Here is a 19576-nt window from a genome sequence, read left to right on the forward strand (position 1 = left end):
CTCGCGGAGATATGTCTTTACACCAGCTGGAATATGGTGTGAAAGACACAGCAGGTGTGATGATGGTATTATACAGTAGCAGCTGAAAAGAACAAAATAAAATATCTAATCATCTTGTTTTAGCAGTAAATGCAGCATATCCTAAGACTAAAGGCTCACTGCAGCTTTAATATCGCAGTTTACGGTTTATGGATCAGGACTGAATATCCACTCAGAAGATGAGAGGCAATCCTGCAAAGAGGTGGAGCGAATATCTGCCAGTCAGAAGTGCTCGGAAAAGCAATTTAATTTAAACATGCTAAATGATCTGCCACTGAGTCAGGCCTATTTATTTAACAGGTCCTCATAAAACATAAGATTTGTCAGTCCCCAGTGTCCCCAGACAGATATAATATTGTGTGGTTGAAGGGACTATAGTATTGTGTTTGGAAAGACAATATTCTGCTGTCCACTGTTTATTATGTTCTCTACCCTGAGGCAAAACTCCAGACTGGTTCATTTTGAAGTGTAGCAACAAACCGATATTTAACTAGGTGAGTAAGTGAGACAATGGTGGCAGAAACATCTGCGAAATACTGTTTTTGTTTCTAGGATCTTCACTGTCATCCATAAGCCTAGAGTCAGAATGAAAAATATCCCTTTCTATTGCATTTATTGCATTACATTAATGTTTGAGTGACAGTAAAGCCTCATATATAAATACAAATATATTAACTGTTATCAACATTGATAATAATAAATGTTTCTTGAGCACCAAATCAGCATTTTGGAATGATTTCTGAAGGATCATATGATACTGAAGTTATGGCTGCTGAAAATTCAGCACTGTCATCACAGGAATAAATCAAATTTTAAAACTTATTCAAATAAAAATATATTCAAAATTAGACTTTTTTTTAGTTTTCTTTTTGTTCTGATAACTGGGTCACCTCTGACCTGTGTGACTAGACTTTATAGCTCTTTCCGGCTTTGCAGTACACATGCCAGGTTATACAAGGATGTCGTCCGTCACAACATCTTAACCCCGCATCCCTCAGTTGCCACTGTCGTCATAGCTAGCATGTCCAAGTGCGTGCTAGCCTCATTTTGCTAATCTCATTGAGACAGACACAGACAGACGGGCCCTCTCTCTCTATATAAGCTCTGTTCAGAGCAAGACGGTGATAGACGTGCAGTCCTACCAGAGTGAGCTCTATCCTCTGAGAAGCCTCATTCTTTCTGAAGGAGAGAAACAAGGAACCAGAGGAAGAGGTCCTGCTCACAAACAAAGCTCAGAGGCCTTAGGACTAACTTGATATGTTTTTTGGTCTCTCGCGTCCTACTTTAGGACACATCCGCTACTTGCAGGTGAGTAAAAGAATCTCATGAATTAAAAAAAAACTACAGTAACATACAGATAAACTGAAAGAATCCTCAGCAGACGTTTTTAGTTTTGTGTATTTACACCTAAATTGGGGCAGAACTGCAGGGCTAAACTCATAAAGCTTCCTGGATGTTGATGTAATAGTGAATAATAATAATTTTACAGCGTTCCAAATGGTCTGATTTCAATTGCTATTATCTCCGATTAGGCCTTTAATTGGCCATTATTGCATTGGAAAACTGTTGTGATTACAATCCATTTCAAGCTGTTACAGAATTATCATGATGATTTATTTTAGTGAGCTCTTTAATTATTAAGCCAAACTAAATGAGTCATCAGTCAGACAGGTTAAGGTGTCTCTAATTGAACGTGACCTGAAGGTTAATGTTTGTCAGTTTATCATGCAATATAACCATGGATTTCCATTTTCTGTCAGACATCCACCGTACAGACTGTGACCAAAAGAGCTCCGGATCTTGCAGTGCCGCGGCTGGCTGTTTTTCTGGGTGCACTGGGAATTGCGATGTCTGGATACAGCTCTCGCCAACTCGCTGTTCACCACCGTCCCTCCACACGAATCCTGCACTGGATGTCCAAACCTGCCATTAATGTCGATAGCCCCGGTTCCCCAGGTCGAGCCCGTCTGGCTTCAGCCAATACTTCAATGGCATCCATCAAAAAAGATGAAAAGGATCAACCAAACAAAAGCACAAGTGACACCGAGAAACCTGTGAAGGCATCTCCTGACATATGAAAAAAACAAACAAAAAAAACCTTCAGCCATACAAGGGACTTGTGAGGTCTTACTGTGTAAGATGGAGCATAGTCAATAATTTAGTCTGTGGTTATTTGGAAAGTGCCTTTGTACAAGAAAGCCAGTTTGCCCAGATTAGATTGTGTGTATTTATGAGGTTGGCCGAAGTTGCACAAATGATTCAGTAGATATGCGATAAGGACCAACTATAGGTTTGCTGATGAGTCATACATTAAGTTGACATCCTTGTAAAAAATCACCTGGATTTAAAAAAAAAAAAATGTCTAAATATACAGGCATATTGCTTTGATGATGCCGTGCTTGGGTGCTGACACTGGTGGAGTGATATTCTGAAATGTGCTGAATTTGAATATGCTCAAGCCCACATACCATAATTTGCACGTCATTCAGTGGCGTCCTAATGACTGGCTCTTTACTTAGAAATGTATTTACAGTCACAATAACACCCACTGTGACAGGCATGTTTCCTAAACTAAACCACTTCCTGAAGATTAGTTTGCTGAATTTATTTACTAGGGCTTGTTAATGAGATGTAAATATACAGGTAGGCTGTGAATGAGTCAAGAGCTGATTTATTGGCTTGGTTTTCAGGTTTTACAGAGAGAATATGGTGCGGTAAAAACAGTACAAAGAACACAGAATGCAACTACATGCAGATATTTGGGATGCTTGTTCTGTTTGTTTTGTATTATGTATAATCTTTTTAAATGCTTATTTTAGTGGTTTTATATGGCTACTGCATTACAGCCCTAATAGCAGTGTTATCTTAAAAACAATACAAAAAAAAGATATGTATGAATTTACATGTTATGCAAATAAAAATAAATAAAAATAATATTTTTTTCTTAGCCTTTTTTAAGTAATTTAGTTTCATTGTGTATTTTATTATTATTATTATTGCTGTAAAATCACTTAAGTTTATTGAACTGCAGTCATTTAGGTCAGATAAGAATAAGATAAAGGCTCAATAACATTATCATGAACGTCTGTTGCTCCTCAAGGTAAACCTTTTAATTCGGATTAGGATTAAATTAGGGTCAGCATCAGGTCAGAAATTAAGGTTAAGGTGATTTGGCGGGCTGCCTATAGAGTTAATTAAGATTTATAAATTATACACCTGAACTAGCATAAACCCTTAATAATGATGAAGTTTATGCGAAGAATGTACTCACACGTGACTCCTGCTGGAAAGAAACTCAAATCATTTTAAGGGTGTTTACACAGGCTGTTAAAAGTGATTTGCCGCTCCTTCAAAAACTGAGGGACAATAAAATAATCTGAATTAAACTTTAGATCTAGTTCACTCCGTCTCCAGTAGTAGACTACTCCTCAGTCCTCATGAGGGGGCAACAGGACGGTTTTTAACCGGGTTCATGTCATACCCACATCCTGCAGTCTGCTCGTGCTCTGCTCTCGTCCCGTAAAGCGGTGCGACTCCACCAGCGACAGCATGTAAAACTTGGAAGTCGGTCCCGGTGAATACAAGACCTTCGATTAGGTTTGTATCCATTATTATTGCTGTCGCTATCATATAGGTATATATATTAGCCACTTGTATAAGAATTATATGCGGTAATTTTTCTCCTATATTTTAATGTTGTCTTTTCGTGTAATCGTGTTAATTCCTTGTTTTTATGATCTTGCTTTAAAGTTGTTGTTTTTATCATTAACTTCATAAAAGTCGCTGGTTCATTGGTGATATTATAAGTGATAGTAATTGATATTAGCTATAAAGTAGGAGAGGCTACAAAGTGTTGTGATGGAAGTACGTTTTAACCAATTCGAAAGTGGTTAATTATTGTTTTAATCCTGATCTATGTTATTAAATTACAACAGTATCCTATGAATTCATTAAATCGATATGACTACACAAATATTTTTACAGACTAGCTACTGTTGTGTTCTACCATTAGGAATAAAAACTATTTCGTTATTAAAACTTTTTAGCTGTGTTATCAATATTAATAATGCTTATAATCCTCATGCTAGTTCTGTTGGGATCAGAATGGCAGCAAGATTAATTCCATGTTTGTTTTGTTTCTCTAAATTTAAAATCCTATACATTGTTCACTTTAGACTGAGTGGTTCTAAAAGTTATTATGCAAACAATACAATTTACTTTACCTGTTGAACACACAGTGATGTAATGTCTGTATTGTTGGGAGTTGTTCTTTAGAGACCAATCAAATGGTACCATCAGTTGTCTTGATATTATGATTTCCAGCAAAAACTGTGAATATTAAGGGATTAGTCAAAGGGATTATCAGTCTGTCTCTTCCATTCAAGACCTGATTTTATATTCTATATGTTATTGATTTTTTATTAGACATATATAATACAATTTTACAACACTCCCTGGTCTCTCACAGCAGTGTAAGTTTAGCACTGTCCATGGGCTTTTGCATTTTCATGCAAAGTTTACCACAAACCTCATTCAAATTTCCCTGCCATTGGTGTAGAGCTTTCTGAATTTCTCTGAACTCAGTATGAGCAGAGGTACAAATACAAAATATTATGTTATATTTATATATATATTGGATATTGGATCAAGAGTTAGACATAGACCATGTGTGTGAGTAAACTATGTGTATGACTTTTTTTCCCCCCATCCTCTAGAGTGAAACAAGCTGTTGGTAACATGGGGAATAACTCTGGGAAAGAACGACATGGGTCTTCAGGTAACTTGCTCTTGACAACACAACTACACACACACACACACACACACACACACATTCTGTGTTTTACTGAGATACCCCCAAGGTGCAGGGACATACAAAATAATATTTCTAAATAGAAAAAAAATATCAACAAAGAGAGATATATAAAACTAAAAAATAAGGAAAGAAAAGAGTGCTGTGTGAAGCAGGTACTTGAATGTTGAATATTGAAAAAGAAAGAACTGCAGGAGAGTTATTAAATGTAAGAGAGAGAGAGAGAGAGAGAGAGAGTCATTGTTGGAATACTGTTTTGTACATTCTTCCCTGTTATTGGTGGTGTCCAGAGCCCTCGGACTCACTGACTCAGCAAACCTTTCCCACCAAGAGAGAAGACAAAGACTTCTTAATGAAGAACACCCACACACACACACTTGATCCCACACGTTCAATCAAAGCTGTTCTTGTTGGTCATTATTCAAAAAAAGCAAATAGTGAAACCTGCCTTTTTTTAGAAAACTTTTTTCTTAAATGATTAGTTCAACCAAAATTATTCATTACTCATTCCAGACTGGTATGATTTACTTTTTTACATGGTGCAAGTGTCATAAATTTAGTTTTTATGAAGCTATAAAATAGCTTTGTGCAAATAACAGACGAATTTTAAGTTGTTTTTTTTGCCAAAATTTACCAATGGAGTATGAAAAATAAATAGATTTTTTTTTTTATTGCAACATAAAAATGGAGATTATATACAACATTGTTTGATGATGGATTTTACAGAGCTTAAGGGAATAGCAAAAAATAAATAAATAAATAAAATGCAAAATGCAATGAGCTTCCATAGACTCTCAAAATAATGGAAAAGTTCTACTTAAAATTTAGTTATTATGTCCTTCATACAGAATTCTTACTAAGTTGACTGATCTGAAAAGGAAATATAAGAAAATAACTGTTCTTGAAAGATACACTTAAAAAGTGTGTGTGTGTGTGTGTGTGTGTGTAATTTATTTTTATTGATTTGTTATTATTATTATTTAAAAATGCATTTTAAAATGCATTTAAAAAATCTTAAAATCATTATTTTAAAAGATGTTTAGATATTTTACTGGAAAACAGAAAATGTGATTAGGAAAGTAGTGTTGACAGTAGTGTCATGTATCCAGATAAAGAGACAAAACAAATCTGTATTAGATTTCATTTGGTAGTCACATAATTCTGTGCTCAGACAGTGTCCCCTGAAACTATTAATATATTAACCACATTCTGAGCATCCCATGAATAAAAATGAAGTTTCATTTCTATGACAGACTAATCTAAGCACAAAGTTATCATGTCAGGAAATGTTTTATTTTAAAAGACATCAGTCAGTTCTGAGAGCTCAACCCCTGTGTCTCTATAGGCACTGCTGCAGAAACGTTTGAAACACCTCCTTCCTCGCCATATAGTGTTGTTAATACCTGCTCACCAAACACTCAGTTGGTATCCATTTCCAACTGTACAAGCACAGCCACCCCTGAATCAACTCAAGATGCTCCGAGCTCCACCAATCAGAATGACGAGCCATTGCGGAACTGCAGTCCAGAGCCTGCAGAGGAGGCTGAGGAGGGACTTAAGATGACAGAATCACCTGGACAGGTGTCTTATCTCTCAGATGTGTGTATGAATGGAGACACAGAAGTGGACGCAAAACTTCTACAGGAGTGTTTGAACTCACTGCAGCTTAACAACATTGAAGAATCCACGCACATATTAAATGGTGAGTCATGCTGTGTCCATTTATTCCTAAAATGAAGCCTTTACATATTTACATGAACTGCATATACTCTTAAACATGTTGAATAAGTGTTCTGCACATAATAATAATCTCAATGTATTACTGTACATACATTCGGGGGTCTAAACTAGTGTTGCTGGTCTGTTCTGGTAATGGACAGCAGGAAGGGAAAAATGCTATATGCAAATAATAAAATGCAGTTAACCAAATAAGAATGCATATTTATATTTGGCTTGTTGAAATCACTTTGCAGAAGATTTAGACGTTTTCGAAACCTTATAACCGTAAAAAGGAAATACTACCCTAATATTTGAGTACATCAAATATTACTTTTTTATTTTATATTTTATTGTTGGGTTACCACTTGATAGCCTATATTAAATCTGGGTCCTGACAAATAACCTCTTGAAAACCACTAGTACCTTTATAGAATTTTATTCACAGCTGTTGTTTACATAGTCTTTATTAAACATTTGTATCACTTTTATCATATTCCAGTTGCTGTTTGTTTATAAAGGCAATAAACCGTTTGAGGTCATGTATTGCAGTGGTTTTACTACTGTTGTAAACTTAAAGTAACACACTTCCTTTTGTGGTTTATTGCTTTATTATGTGCTTAGCAATTACTAATATTATTTATAATGTGATTTATATTGTGAGTTGGTTTTTTGTATGTTTTTCAGATTTGTTAAAATGTTTTCTGCTGGAGAGGGAGAAGATGAAGGAGGAATTGAGAAGTTGTAAGGAGAAAATTCAGGTGAATCACATTTTCTTCTTTTTGTAGCATCAGTGTACTCTCACCTGACACATTGTGTCTCAGCTGTTCCAAACCCTGGCATTCAGTTTGTGCTTGACACTTTGGTTTCTAAAATTACCTCTTTCGAAGACAGAGGAAAATGCAACAGGAAGTCACATTGTTCCCAGAGGTGCAGGTCAAGGATTGTCTAATAACAGTCTGTCAGTTTCAGCAAAGGCTTATGGGACATGCAATCCTACAAATTACTCCTTTCCTGTCTTAGCTGAGGAATGGACATTGTTTTTGTGAGCGTTTGTGTTTATGTTATGGTTCTCTAACATGGGCCTAATCTGGTAGTCTCAAGGAATCAGATAAAGAAATAAAAAATCTATTTTTGACAGGAATGAGGAAGATAGGGAAGAGGCAGAAAAGAGAAAAACGGATCAAGTTTACTGCAGAAGTAGTAGAAGTGATTGAGACACAGATGGAAAGAGGGAGTGAACGGCGGATACTGAGGGGGATGTGGGAAACTCTGTTCAGCTCTTGCAAGAACAAAACTTTTTTGTTTGGCCACTGCGACAACAGAAGACAGTAACGACTCACTGACCAAACAAGTGAATGTGTGTTACTGCCCAGCCTTCTGACATATCTTTACAAGTCAACCTAAAATACCACTAATCACGCTTACATGAACATAGTTCAACCAAATGAATAATAGGACAATCAAGTCACCTTTATTTTATAGTGTTTTTTACAATAGAGATTTTTTCAAAGCAGCTTAATAGACTCAATCATGCAAACTTCAAAAACTGGACAATTCCAAATTCTGTTGTAAAGCGACAGAGGCAAGACAGAAGTGTTATTATTCAGCTCCAGTCAGTTCAGTGTTGGTTCAGTCCAGTTCAATAACTGTGTAACGTTCAGACAATAGTGTCATTATTCAGCTCAATTCAGTTCAAGTTTTGTTCTGATCCAATAGTGTCAGGGCAGTTAAATTATTTTGCACCAAACACTGGGAGAAACCATCCTCTGGCCAATTGATCCTTTTAATGTCATTTTATTTTTTTTATGAAATGTTGCAGTGTTTATTATAAATGACTTATCTGTGCATATAATTAAAAAAAAGCATGTGCCCTCAAAATCTTTAATCAGAAAAAACAATGTTATGTGCACTGGTGCAAGTGCGGGACAATAATTAGCAAATAAAAACAATCCAGTAAATTCCCAAAACAGTCCTGCTGTACATACACCATTCGAGATCCCGTTTAACTTGGATAAATGTCAGAATACAAATGAAAATTCAGTCACTATTTCCGGTTTATATTGACTTTAAAATGCCATTAAAATCACCCTTTAATCTGTCTGAAATCACAGTTTTCCGATGTTTGTTTGTTTGTTTGTTTATTTATTCAGACTGACTTCATCCAGCATGTGTCCAGCATGCACACAACAGCAAGGGCAATAGTAGACTTCAATTGGCCTTGCTGTTGTGCGCTTTCTCTTTGTGTATTAAATCACTACCAGAGAACTTTCATATTCACTTGTAAGATTTAGAGTCATTCTCTGTGTAATATTCCCTGTTTCATTTTGACCTGAATCTCTCACGCAAGGTCAACAATCTCTCTCTCGCTCTGCTGGACATTGCTAAAATGCTTAAACGAAATGCGCTAACAATGACTATATTCACAAAGCACAATATATGTTAGAGGTGTGTGTGTGTGTGTGTGTGTGTGTGTTTGATGGGTGGTGGTGGGTTCCTTCATCTGCAGCTTTTGTTTCAATCTCACACACACACATTATGAACGTAAGAAGCTGACGGATCAGTTCCAGATGGACTGCGCTGAATGCAGGAGTCACACGCTGGCTTTGGGTTTGGCTGGAAAAAGCTTTCCAAAGTGTATTAGACCATTGTGTCAGACGCACTTGTCTGTGGGTGCTTTTCTGTGTGTGTAGCCGAGTGTAGCGATTATGTAGTGTGTATGTGTGTGAGGGGTTGTCAAGTAGGGTGAGAGAGTCACACTCTATCCACCCCCACACACACTTTACGAAAGCCCTAAAAAAAGAGAAACAACTTCTTATCATCATGGGTGTGGTACTTCCTTAGAAATCCCACTGAGTCAATGAGCTGATGTCTAAAACATCACCACTGTCCAGAGAAAGAGAGAGAGGTGGGGTCATTTTCTGTCCTGTCTGGATGACTGGAAAGCGTCAGGAGTGTGAGCAGAGAAAGACAGAATTTAATGACTTTAACAAGGTTGGATGATTGCCGACATGTGTTAATGCTGTTGCACTCTGTTCTTATTCATCAATAAAACTAAGTGTCTTTTCACAGCAAATGGTTCAGGAATTAAACCGGCTAATAGGAAAAGCTCTATATTGCATCATAAGGTAAAATGCTTGAAAATCCCCCCTTTGACAGACCATTCTTATTATGAAGTCATTGAGGATGCATTAAATCACTAGTAATAATCACTGGTCTTTTCATTTCCTTTAAAAGCTGGAATACACTACACAACTTTTGCCCTGAAGCTAGTTGCAGAGAATCAGAGACAGCTTGCAGATTTTGGTCAGTCAGAGCTGACAGATTTCACAGAAAATGGCATAGTGTAAAATGGGCACAGACAGATATTTTTTCACTGATTCCAGTCGGAGGATATCAAATGTGTTTGATATTTTGAGTTGATTTTAGAAAATGTTGTTTTCATTTGCTATGCATCCCCTCACAACGAGGCACATGTGTGTTCCTTAGTTTGTTGTTCCGATCTCTGAATAACTTGAAAGTCTGATTTTCAGTTATTCCGTTAATTTTTTTCTTGCTGTAGCCATTTACAAAGTCAGCAGATGTATGACGCCTAGTGTTTTAAAATCTGTTCAGATATTATATGACATGTAGTGCATGCTTTAGTGTATTTCAGAAGCAAGATATTTAATACTGGTTTGAAATGTTAATTGTAACATCAATAAGTTAAAAAAAGAATAATTGTAATGCATAAAATACTACACAATTACACAAAGCTACACTTCTAAACAAAGTGTGCGGTCAATAATTTTACATTGTGCTTGCCAAATATTTTAAAGGGTTTAAAATATAAAACACATTGCAGAAATACCTAAATACCCCCCAATTCCTGTGTTCCTATATTAGATAGACTCTTATGAGTGTGTCAGAGAAAGTGTAATGTTGTGTATTCTTGCTCTAATCAGCTCCAGCTGGGGTCTGGAGGCCTCGGAGTGATGAAGAGGGTCCTGAGACTTTCCCTGCTCACTCTCTCTCCTCCTACTCTATTTCCATCCTCCTTCAGTGTTATTTGTTTAGACAAAGCTGGGGTCTTCAACCTTTTTCAGGCTAAGGTTCTAACGTCTAATCTATGAAAACATCCATAGGGTATCAATGTATATACATACTTATGATTTTTCACTTTTATGATGTTTACACTGTAAAGCCATTAAAATAATCATCACAGAAGTCAAGAACCATATCATTTTATAATGATATGGCTCATAGCAGTCTTCTTGATCTTATGTCTCAAAGTTTCTACATAAAGTAGTTGTTCTCCACCCCTTCTTCTTATTAAATGTTTAATTTTTTTTCTTATGAATTTCCCACTAATTTCGGAATCTTTTGTCCTAAATGACTTTGCCTGCATATTGTCCTCACCTTTTTCTGTTTTATTTTCTGTTTTAATTTGATTTTGCACAATAGTGAGTTACTCACTTCGATAACTTTAGAAGTCAGTCATTTGTCTTTATGAGTTAGTTTCTTTCTGGCTGAATCAACACAGCGTTTCAGTCAGTTCTAATAAGAGAGAGAGACAAGAAATTAAATAGATGATGAAAGAGAGATGATCAGTAAATGATCAACAATTATGTTTTTAAATTGAGATAATAAAATGTAATTATGTGTTTACATGTGTTATAATTCTAGGGAATTGCTCTTGTATTTCTTGATATCTAACTATTGAGAAATCACTTTATTGTCAGGACATGCTCAAGGCTGCAAGCGGAGAAGGATTCCTGAGTGTGTGTGTGTGTGTGTGTGTGTGTGTGTGTGTGTGTGTGTGTGTTGTGAATATGAAATGGCCCTGGACCACTGCATGTAAATAGTACAGGACACGTTTCATGTCTCTGAAAGAGGACTCATTACTAATCTTGCTGAGACGTGCAGAACAAGCTCAGATTTCTAAGAGTGAAGTTTAATGTAAGCATATTTTGTGTAAGTGTGTGTTTATCAAACAGTAAGTGGTGGACAGCAGCACAGTATTATCACCATAGCAGTGAGATTCACAACAAACCTTTTGACCTCGTAGAATCACAGCTGAGATACAACTCTATCCAAGAGGAAAACATTCATATCTTTGCTCTACTGCTCTGATCTCAAAAACCAGAGACCCACTCCTCCTAATAATACTGTCTGTTTTGGAATAGAGTAAAGACACCTTGAGGAACAAGTTTTTTTGACATGTGTGAACAGCAATGTTCCCATCAAATTGGTATATAGATTTGAATATATTGTATATATTTTATATTAAACATTTAATTTAAAGATTTAATTGTTTTATTTAGATTAATTTAATATTGTAGTTATTAAATTATAAATACGTATAATATTTTAAATGATAACATACTTATTAATAGGACTATTGTTATGTCATTCTGTAGACTGAACGTGAGGAGTGGCAGCAATTCCAGGCTGACCTGAAGGTGGCGCTGGTGGTTTCAGACAGACTGAGGGCAGAAGCTGAGGAAGAGCTAAGTACTTTAAGAGCAGCAAGGCAGGACCTGGGCATACAGCTAGCCAATGCCTTGCATGGTCGCCGGGAGGTCGAAAGTCAATTGGAGAGCCTCAGAGCTGAGCTGGAGCAGAGCAAGCAGAAACTGAAGCAGGTCACAGGCAGCCACCAGGGGGCGCCGACAGTGAGGGGCCTAGAAAGACAAGTGGAGGGTTATGGCAAGAGAACCGGACCCGAAGATCAACTGTGGACAGATGAAATGAAGAGAAAAAGAGAAATGCGCATCTCTGGTACTTCAGAGAGGTCAAGGTGAGTGTTATCCAATTATGTCAAAAATGGCCAAAAAAATGAATCCTATTTATGTGGTGGCCAAAATTATTAGAACACTAGTATTTCACCAGCTAAAAATTCCCCCAATGCTGCGGTGAAAAATAGTGGAGCAATATCAGCATAAAATGTTTAACACTGTAGCCTTGTAGGTAGGTCTCTAGAAGCATCTTGGAGGTGTTGCCACAGTTCTTCTGAATTTAGTCTGTCTCAGTTTGTTCTGTTTCTTCATGTTATTCCAGACAGACTGGATGATGATGAGATCAGATCTCTGTGTGGAGCACTGGCTGTTGTCAGACTCCTTGTGCAAACAAAAATGTCACTGGATTATTACAGTTCATTGCAAAATGAATGTTTGGAAATATTAACTGATATTTCCTACTGACACGCAATAGCAAAAGATAGAAATAACTGACTTAAAACCATTTTTCTTGTGAAAATAATAGTGTTCTAATCATTTTGGCCACCAGTGTACACAAGCTCAAATTTGGAGATTTAATAAATGCACAAAATAAAAATTTAATGTAAAATATATTGGTAATTCAATAATACAACTAACTAACAACAATGCGCAATATTGCTGATCTTTTGTAACAACAGTTAATGCAACTTTTCATTGTCATTGTATGTCAGCTGTGGTCCATTAAATAATGTTATTGTGAACATAAAGGTCAATGTGTTAGAAATATTTTTCATTGTTAATTCATGTTTGCTAATGTAGTTAACTAATGTTAACAAATGTAACCTTATTGTAAAGCGTTAACTATACACTTTGCAATATTACGATTGATACTATAGTACATAGTCTATTTATCTGCCTTTTCTTTGTATTTTAAATTAGTGTTTGAATGGTGTTTCCAATAATAACAGCTTTGTTTTGGAATTAATCAGTTGAGTGAATGATTGAATAATTTAATGAATCACTCAGTACTCTAACAGAAGCTCACTCCTCACTACCTACTGATGTAATTATAAACATTTACAGAATAAACAAGTTTCTATTGATCTGAATCAAAAGATTCAAGTATTTTATATGGATCATGGGACATGTACTAGTTTGGAAATCAAAGTAATGGACCTGACACATCTGAAGATGTTAGAGTGAAGTCAATTCCTCTGCACGGAATCAAATTCCACCTTTGGAATCTAAAGTACTCATGATTCCCAACGGAATCAAAGAATGGATTCCGATTCAGTCTGATTCATGTTTGTCTGTTCATCCGGTGGGTTCCTTCAAGAAATCATTGTGAATCAGAGCACAGCTGATGCATGCCTTAGACATATCCGATTTGTCCGATAGACAGCATTGTTTAGTGATTCTAAATGAGTCATTGTTGACAGTCCACAGTCTGTCAAAGAGGCAGTGTGACCCATGTCACTCATTCCATTATTTTGCAGGAGCCTGTGCCGGATGCCCTCAGATTACCCTGATGTTGTTGTTAATGGTACTTCCCGACCTTCTGTTACTATGACAACAGTATCTGTGAGTAGAAAACTTTCATTTGTGGATATTTATGATTATGTATCTAAAATATTTAACAGTTAAAATCAGTAAACAGTGTCTAATAACTTCAGACTTCTCAGATCAAGACTCAAGCAGTAAGTTTAGACCAGCAGAACAACAAGACCAACTCCAATAGAGGTGTGTAAACGGGTTCCATGTACACATTATCCAGTTGACTGGATTTCACAGAATATTTACTCCTTTGCTAGCATACCAGGCTCATACGGACACAAATGATTTATTTGTGTGCATGTCTATGCATGTCCAACAGATATGAAAGTGGAGCACTCACTCCTAAAGACGTGCAACTCTTCGGGTTTAGATGTGACAAATAAGATCAACAGGACAAGGTGAATCTAACACTGTTTGTTTTTCCACCCTTGGTTCATGAGAAACATTATAGTAATTTGTCAGATAATAGAAAACTGACATGAATCGTCTTTCCCATCAGGACACAGGAAGATTTCCCATCAGGTCTCAGGTCGCTGAGGCTTCATGGCAGCTCCAGGCGGAACTCCCTGCTTCGCTGGTGTCAAGGCAGAACACAGGGATACAAGGTACTCAATTCAACCAAACTAAACTAAATAGATGACAGATCAAACTTGGCAGTCAGCCACACACACCCTAGTCTCAGCCTCAGACAGTATAGACCACCCACAATCCTTTCACCGACTGGCTGATGCACATTGTACACACAACTGAAAAGCACTTTCTCAGTCTGGAAAGCTATAGTCTGACACATAGGGTATTATTATTTTTTTTAACAGTCTGCCTGCAGGAGGAAGCCTGGAAGTTGTGTTTATAAGTTACTGGGTTGAAACAACAAACACTTTTAAAGATTGAAATAGTCACTGAATTTCCCAAAGGTCAGGTTTTTTTGAGACACATACTGTAATAGCAATTCAGCTAGATTTACACTGCAATTTAAAATTTTAGGGTCAGTAAAAAATTTTTTTAAGTAATTTATTGTTTAGTTAGCAGAATTTGTATTTTTTTTTTTTAAATGTATGCATTCAGCAAAGATGCATTGAATGAAAAGTGACAGTAAAGACACTTATAATGTTACAAAAAAATCTATTCCACATAAAAAGTTGTTCTATCAATCAAAGAATCCAGAAAAAAAAATATATTTTATATATACATATTCATATATATATATATATATATATATATATATATATAGTATGTATCACTGTTTTTACTGTATTTTGATCAAAATGCAGCCCTGGACATAAAAGACTTCTTTCAATCATCATTTTTAACTGTATTGGTTATGTATATACTGTTTTGTTTATCTGTGAAATAATAGGGACTTTTTTTGTATACGCTGTAGAATATATATATATATATATATATATATATATATATATATATATAAATGTTTTTATTTTTTTTCAGAATATTGAGATCACTAATTTCAGCAGTTGCTGGGTGGATGGTTTGGCCTTTTGTGCGATTTACCACAGTTACCTCCCCTCTCACATACCATATGACAAACTCAGTCCAGAGAATAAGGTAATACACACTTTGTACACATGGTCTGCATGCAAACATATTAAAATAGGGGTTATGATAATGGTGATGATTTTATCCACAGAAAGAGAATCTCACTCTTGCGTTCCAGACTGGAGAAGGTTTTGGAATCTCTGCATCACTGGTGCGTGAACTTTCTTCTTTCTTTTTCTAAACAGTTGTATTTAATTTCATAACTCAATCATGTAATAACTACACCACGATTCAGCCACTAAACAAATCAAGCAATGCACTATTAATTAGTTCCAGCTTGAATAAAAAAATAATAATCTGTCAGATATTGGTGCTGACTTCAGAAGAGAATGGGAAACTTGACAGGCAAGATGTGAAAATGACTCAATCATGATTGAATAGTCATGTGAATAACTTAGATATGATTGATTAGATATGTAGTTGGCTCAGAAATTATTGGCCAAACATGAGAATTACTCATACATGACTGACTGGATATGTTAATGCCTCAGACATGATTGGCTGATATGATAATGACACAATCGTGATTCAAAAAATTACTCAAACATGTTCATTGGAAATTATGCAAATATGACTATCAGTATGATTTTGTGTAGTTGTTCATTTCTGACTAATAATCTTTCATTGTGGTTCCTCAGACGGTGGAGGAGATGCTAAAAGAAGAAGCACCAGACTGGCACAGAGTTCTGGAATATGTAGAGAGCATTTACCGCCACTTTGAGATGTAAAGACTGTGAATAAATACATGTCCTGATCATTAATACCATGATCACGAATGCTTTCAAAATTCCACCACAGCAACAGTATATACTCAGAGGGGAGCACACAACTTCAAGCATCCTCAAAGTGGACCTGAAAGTTCATCTTAAGTTGTTGGTCTATGATCAGATTTTTTTTTTTTTTTTTTTTACTAAGAGGTTTGTATTAAAGAAAGGTTTTGCTGGTTAGCATGGCCTGCTAACACTGCCACATAGTTTGACTTCTTGCAATTGCTTGTTTCATTATATTATATTGAAGAGCTGTCAAATGGACTTGAGGGCTTTTTGTTTTTTCCAAACAGCATTTACAGCCGAGGTGATTAGCTCAAAAATTTTCCCAAGAACTGAGAGCCTGAAAAGGAAGCAAGCACGTTGCTTTCTTCTGAGGAACCTGCACCAATTTTGCATTCACACCACTGAGATGAACTGGAATGCTATTGAATGGCTTTTCCTAGTATTATAGATCTCCTGAGAAAGGCTGAAGTGTCAGTGTAAAGTAGTGAGTTGGATGAGGAGTGTCCATCAAAAAGACTGCTTTGTTTGTTATTGCTGCTTTCTGCCCTCTGTTGGTTTTCATTTGGTATTGCAGTTTCAATTTGTTTGTCATTTGCTCTTTTTTCATTCAGATTCTTATACAGATAGACCTGGACTACAGTATAAGTCTCAAATCACAGAAAGCATTGCTCTTGTATGTGTGCCATGTTTTTTTCGCTGTGATCTGATTAAGGCACCGAGCTGATTCATTCAGCAGCTGTAATATCATCCTGTTTTGTTGTCTTTGAGCCCCCAAACCATCATTGATACTCTGACACCAAAGAACTATTAGTGTGATGTAGATATTAAAGGAAAATAAGATTCCAAATACAAGCATTAATAAATCAATGTTTTGTTTTTACTGTTTGGGTCTGTTTTTCTTAATGCGAATTCAGAAGTGTAGTTTTCCCTGACAAATTCGTGAGGCTTGGCAAGACTGTTTACGTGACAATGTGTAGGAAAAATGTTGGACTAAAGGAAAATATTCATGAATTTGAAAGGGACATTTAGGCATCATAGATTCAACAGCCTTGAATGTCATTGGTTGCGCAAAATTATTGTGGCACAAAAATGTACACACAAAATTGTTTCTGCGTTCTCTCTGTCAATGTTAGAAATGTATTCCTATTTATTTTTATATTCCTAATTTCAGTTTTAGTCTTAAGACGTTGACTTTGATATATGGAAGTTCCTGTTTTTAAAAAAAACGAATAAAGACCAGCTGACTGGCATATGATTATTGGATTTGACCACGGACACGTCATAATGAAAGTTATATGCATAAGGGAAAATATTCCTCCTATGAAGATGTAACTTTTCCACAATAAAAGTTTCTTGGAGAAGCCTTGATTAATCTTGATTAATCTAGGATTAATCCTTAATGTTGGTACTGTACATAAATATAGGCTATTACTTAGTTAAATGTCTTCTAGTGCATTCCGGTTTTCCCCCTCCTTATTTATATTGGCTTGCATTTGTCTTCATACCAGACACTGAGCTCCTGCTAGTCGCTATTTAAAAAAAAAAAAAGAAGAAGAATCTGCATGAATGAATACTGTTGTAATAAATAAATAATAACAATAAATAAATGCATTCATACTTGAACCATATTTTACCAAAATATGAAGGACTTTTTCTTTAAAAAGTGAATTACGCAGCACATACGCTATTGGCTTCACACACGTCCACGTGTCCCTGAAACCAGGAAGAAAGAATGAATAAACCAAACAGACTCAGTGAACTGTTAGTTCGCCTGTCACTCATAGACTGCTGTCACCCGCGGGTTTCCCCAGTAACCCTCATTGATCCCCATTCATCAGCACGGTGAGTGTGAATGCATCTGAATGTGAACTGTTGTTATGCTTCTGTTGCATTGTTTGTTTGCTTCTGACAGCTAAGAGAGTTTGCTTTATTCCTCCAGTCAGGTGACTTTTAAAGTCTTACTGTGTTTTATATCAGTGTAGTCCGTGTATACCAGTATAGTCAAATTGAACTTAGCTCTTGAACGTTTGAGGATCTTGGTGAATTTAAATGTTACGATTAGCATCAACGAAAGAGCTTCTTTCATATAAAGTGAATCAGGATGCTGCAGGTGACGGTTAAGCCACGTAGCTCACGTACAGGTTGAGTAAGAATAGAACACACCCACATACCTGTTAACAAAGAACCAGTAATTATAATAGCCTAATTCATGTGTTTATCTTTCAATCTGTGCTGAAGGCTCTCAACATGCGTCAGAAGATCTTGGTGACAGGAGGAGCTGGATACATTGGCAGCCACTGTGTTGTGGAGCTCATAGAGGCTGGTTATCACCCTGTGGTCATCGATAACTTCAGTAATGCTGTCAGAGGTAAACAGACTTCAGTTAAATCACACACAGTGAAGAAGGGCTTTGGTGGTATTCTGAACACACAGGATCCTTTTGAGTAAATCTTGCTGCATTACAAAGAGCCTCAGAAATATCCTGCACACACAGTGAGCCCTTGTGGACTATACGTAGTATTTGCTGGGTGGAGCAGTCCATAGTCTCAGTAACTAAACTTTTTTTTAAATATGAAATTAAATATTTAATAAATACCATGTATTTATATTATAATATGAATATGCATTATTATATTTTCTTTTTTGCTTAAAATATATTGTAATATTGTTAACTCTGCTTAAAAATTTAGAACAAAACTATTATATTTAAATTCATGTTTAATGCTTCTTTTTATGTCTGTCATTCTTTGTGGATGTGTGTTTTGTTGAGAAGAGGGAAATGGTCCAGAGAGCTTACGGAGAATAGAGAAGTTTCTGAACACTCAGATTGAGTTCCATGAGCTGGACCTTCTGGATAAACCTGGATTGGAGAAATTATTCAAAAAGGTAAAGATAATCCTTTTTCATATCCATTACTTGCGTTGTATATTGAAATCGAATTACTGTTCTACACTGAGCCACAACATGTCTCCGGTTTTCTGCTCATTATTTATAAGTTTATTTTATTATTATTTTTATTGTTACTTAGCCACAACATGTCTATGTTCTATTTTTAATATAATATAAAATCTTTACATTTTTATATTTTATTTTGTATGTATTTTTTTCTTTTTCAGCCACAACATGTATGCTATTTTTTAATGCTTATAGTGTTATACTTTTAGTTAGTTTTTGATACATAGATAGATAGATAGATAGATAGATAGATAGATAGATAGATAGATAGATAGATAGTTTTTTTTCCTGACAAAACCTGACTGCAAACCTGCTTTTAGCGCTTGCCTGGTGAAATAATTTGTAACAGCGCCCCTTAGTGGCTAATGGAGTTCCCTCTCTGTTTCCCAGCACTCCTTCTATGCAGTGATGCACTTTGCAGGACTGAAAGCTGTGGGTGAATCAGTAGAACAGCCTTTACGATACTACAGAGTCAA

The 19576-nt window shown here is 36.0% G+C and overlaps 3 protein-coding genes across 3 annotated transcripts in view; all 3 read left to right on the forward strand.

Moving 5' to 3' along the window:
* The first annotated feature begins 1151 nt into the window (after window positions 1-1151).
* On the forward strand, window positions 1152-2973 carry zgc:193593 (uncharacterized protein LOC564090 homolog). Its single transcript, XM_052581210.1, has 2 exons — window positions 1152-1347; window positions 1800-2973. Exons 1-2 carry the CDS (start codon window positions 1297-1299, stop codon window positions 2115-2117), a joined length of 369 nt encoding a protein of 122 aa, XP_052437170.1. The 5' UTR covers window positions 1152-1296; the 3' UTR covers window positions 2118-2973.
* A 53-nt stretch (window positions 2974-3026) lies between these two features.
* On the forward strand, window positions 3027-17025 carry si:ch211-195o20.7 (cytospin-A). Its single transcript, XM_052581209.1, has 12 exons — window positions 3027-3636; window positions 4755-4816; window positions 6195-6551; window positions 7253-7326; window positions 11965-12344; window positions 13761-13845; window positions 13938-14004; window positions 14138-14216; window positions 14318-14423; window positions 15265-15381; window positions 15464-15523; window positions 16011-17025. The coding sequence occupies exons 2-12, from the start codon at window positions 4777-4779 to the stop codon at window positions 16098-16100; spliced, it is 1455 nt and encodes a 484-aa protein (XP_052437169.1). The 5' UTR covers window positions 3027-3636; window positions 4755-4776; the 3' UTR covers window positions 16101-17025.
* Window positions 17026-17832: 807 nt separating this feature from the next.
* The window catches only part of LOC127975887 (UDP-glucose 4-epimerase), a 4360-nt gene continuing 2616 nt past the window's right edge, over window positions 17833-19576 (forward strand). Inside the window, exons 1-4 of the mRNA XM_052579918.1 lie at window positions 17833-17987; window positions 18384-18513; window positions 18919-19031; window positions 19491-19576. The exon at window positions 19491-19576 is cut by the window's right edge and continues 28 nt beyond it. Of these exons, the coding sequence (XP_052435878.1) occupies window positions 18393-18513; window positions 18919-19031; window positions 19491-19576 (320 nt within the window). The 5' untranslated portion in view covers window positions 17833-17987; window positions 18384-18392. The remainder of the gene's footprint in view (window positions 17988-18383; window positions 18514-18918; window positions 19032-19490) is intronic.

Source organism: Carassius gibelio, chromosome B17 (genome assembly GCF_023724105.1).
Source record: "Carassius gibelio isolate Cgi1373 ecotype wild population from Czech Republic chromosome B17, carGib1.2-hapl.c, whole genome shotgun sequence".
NCBI lineage: Eukaryota > Metazoa > Chordata > Actinopteri > Cypriniformes > Cyprinidae > Carassius > Carassius gibelio.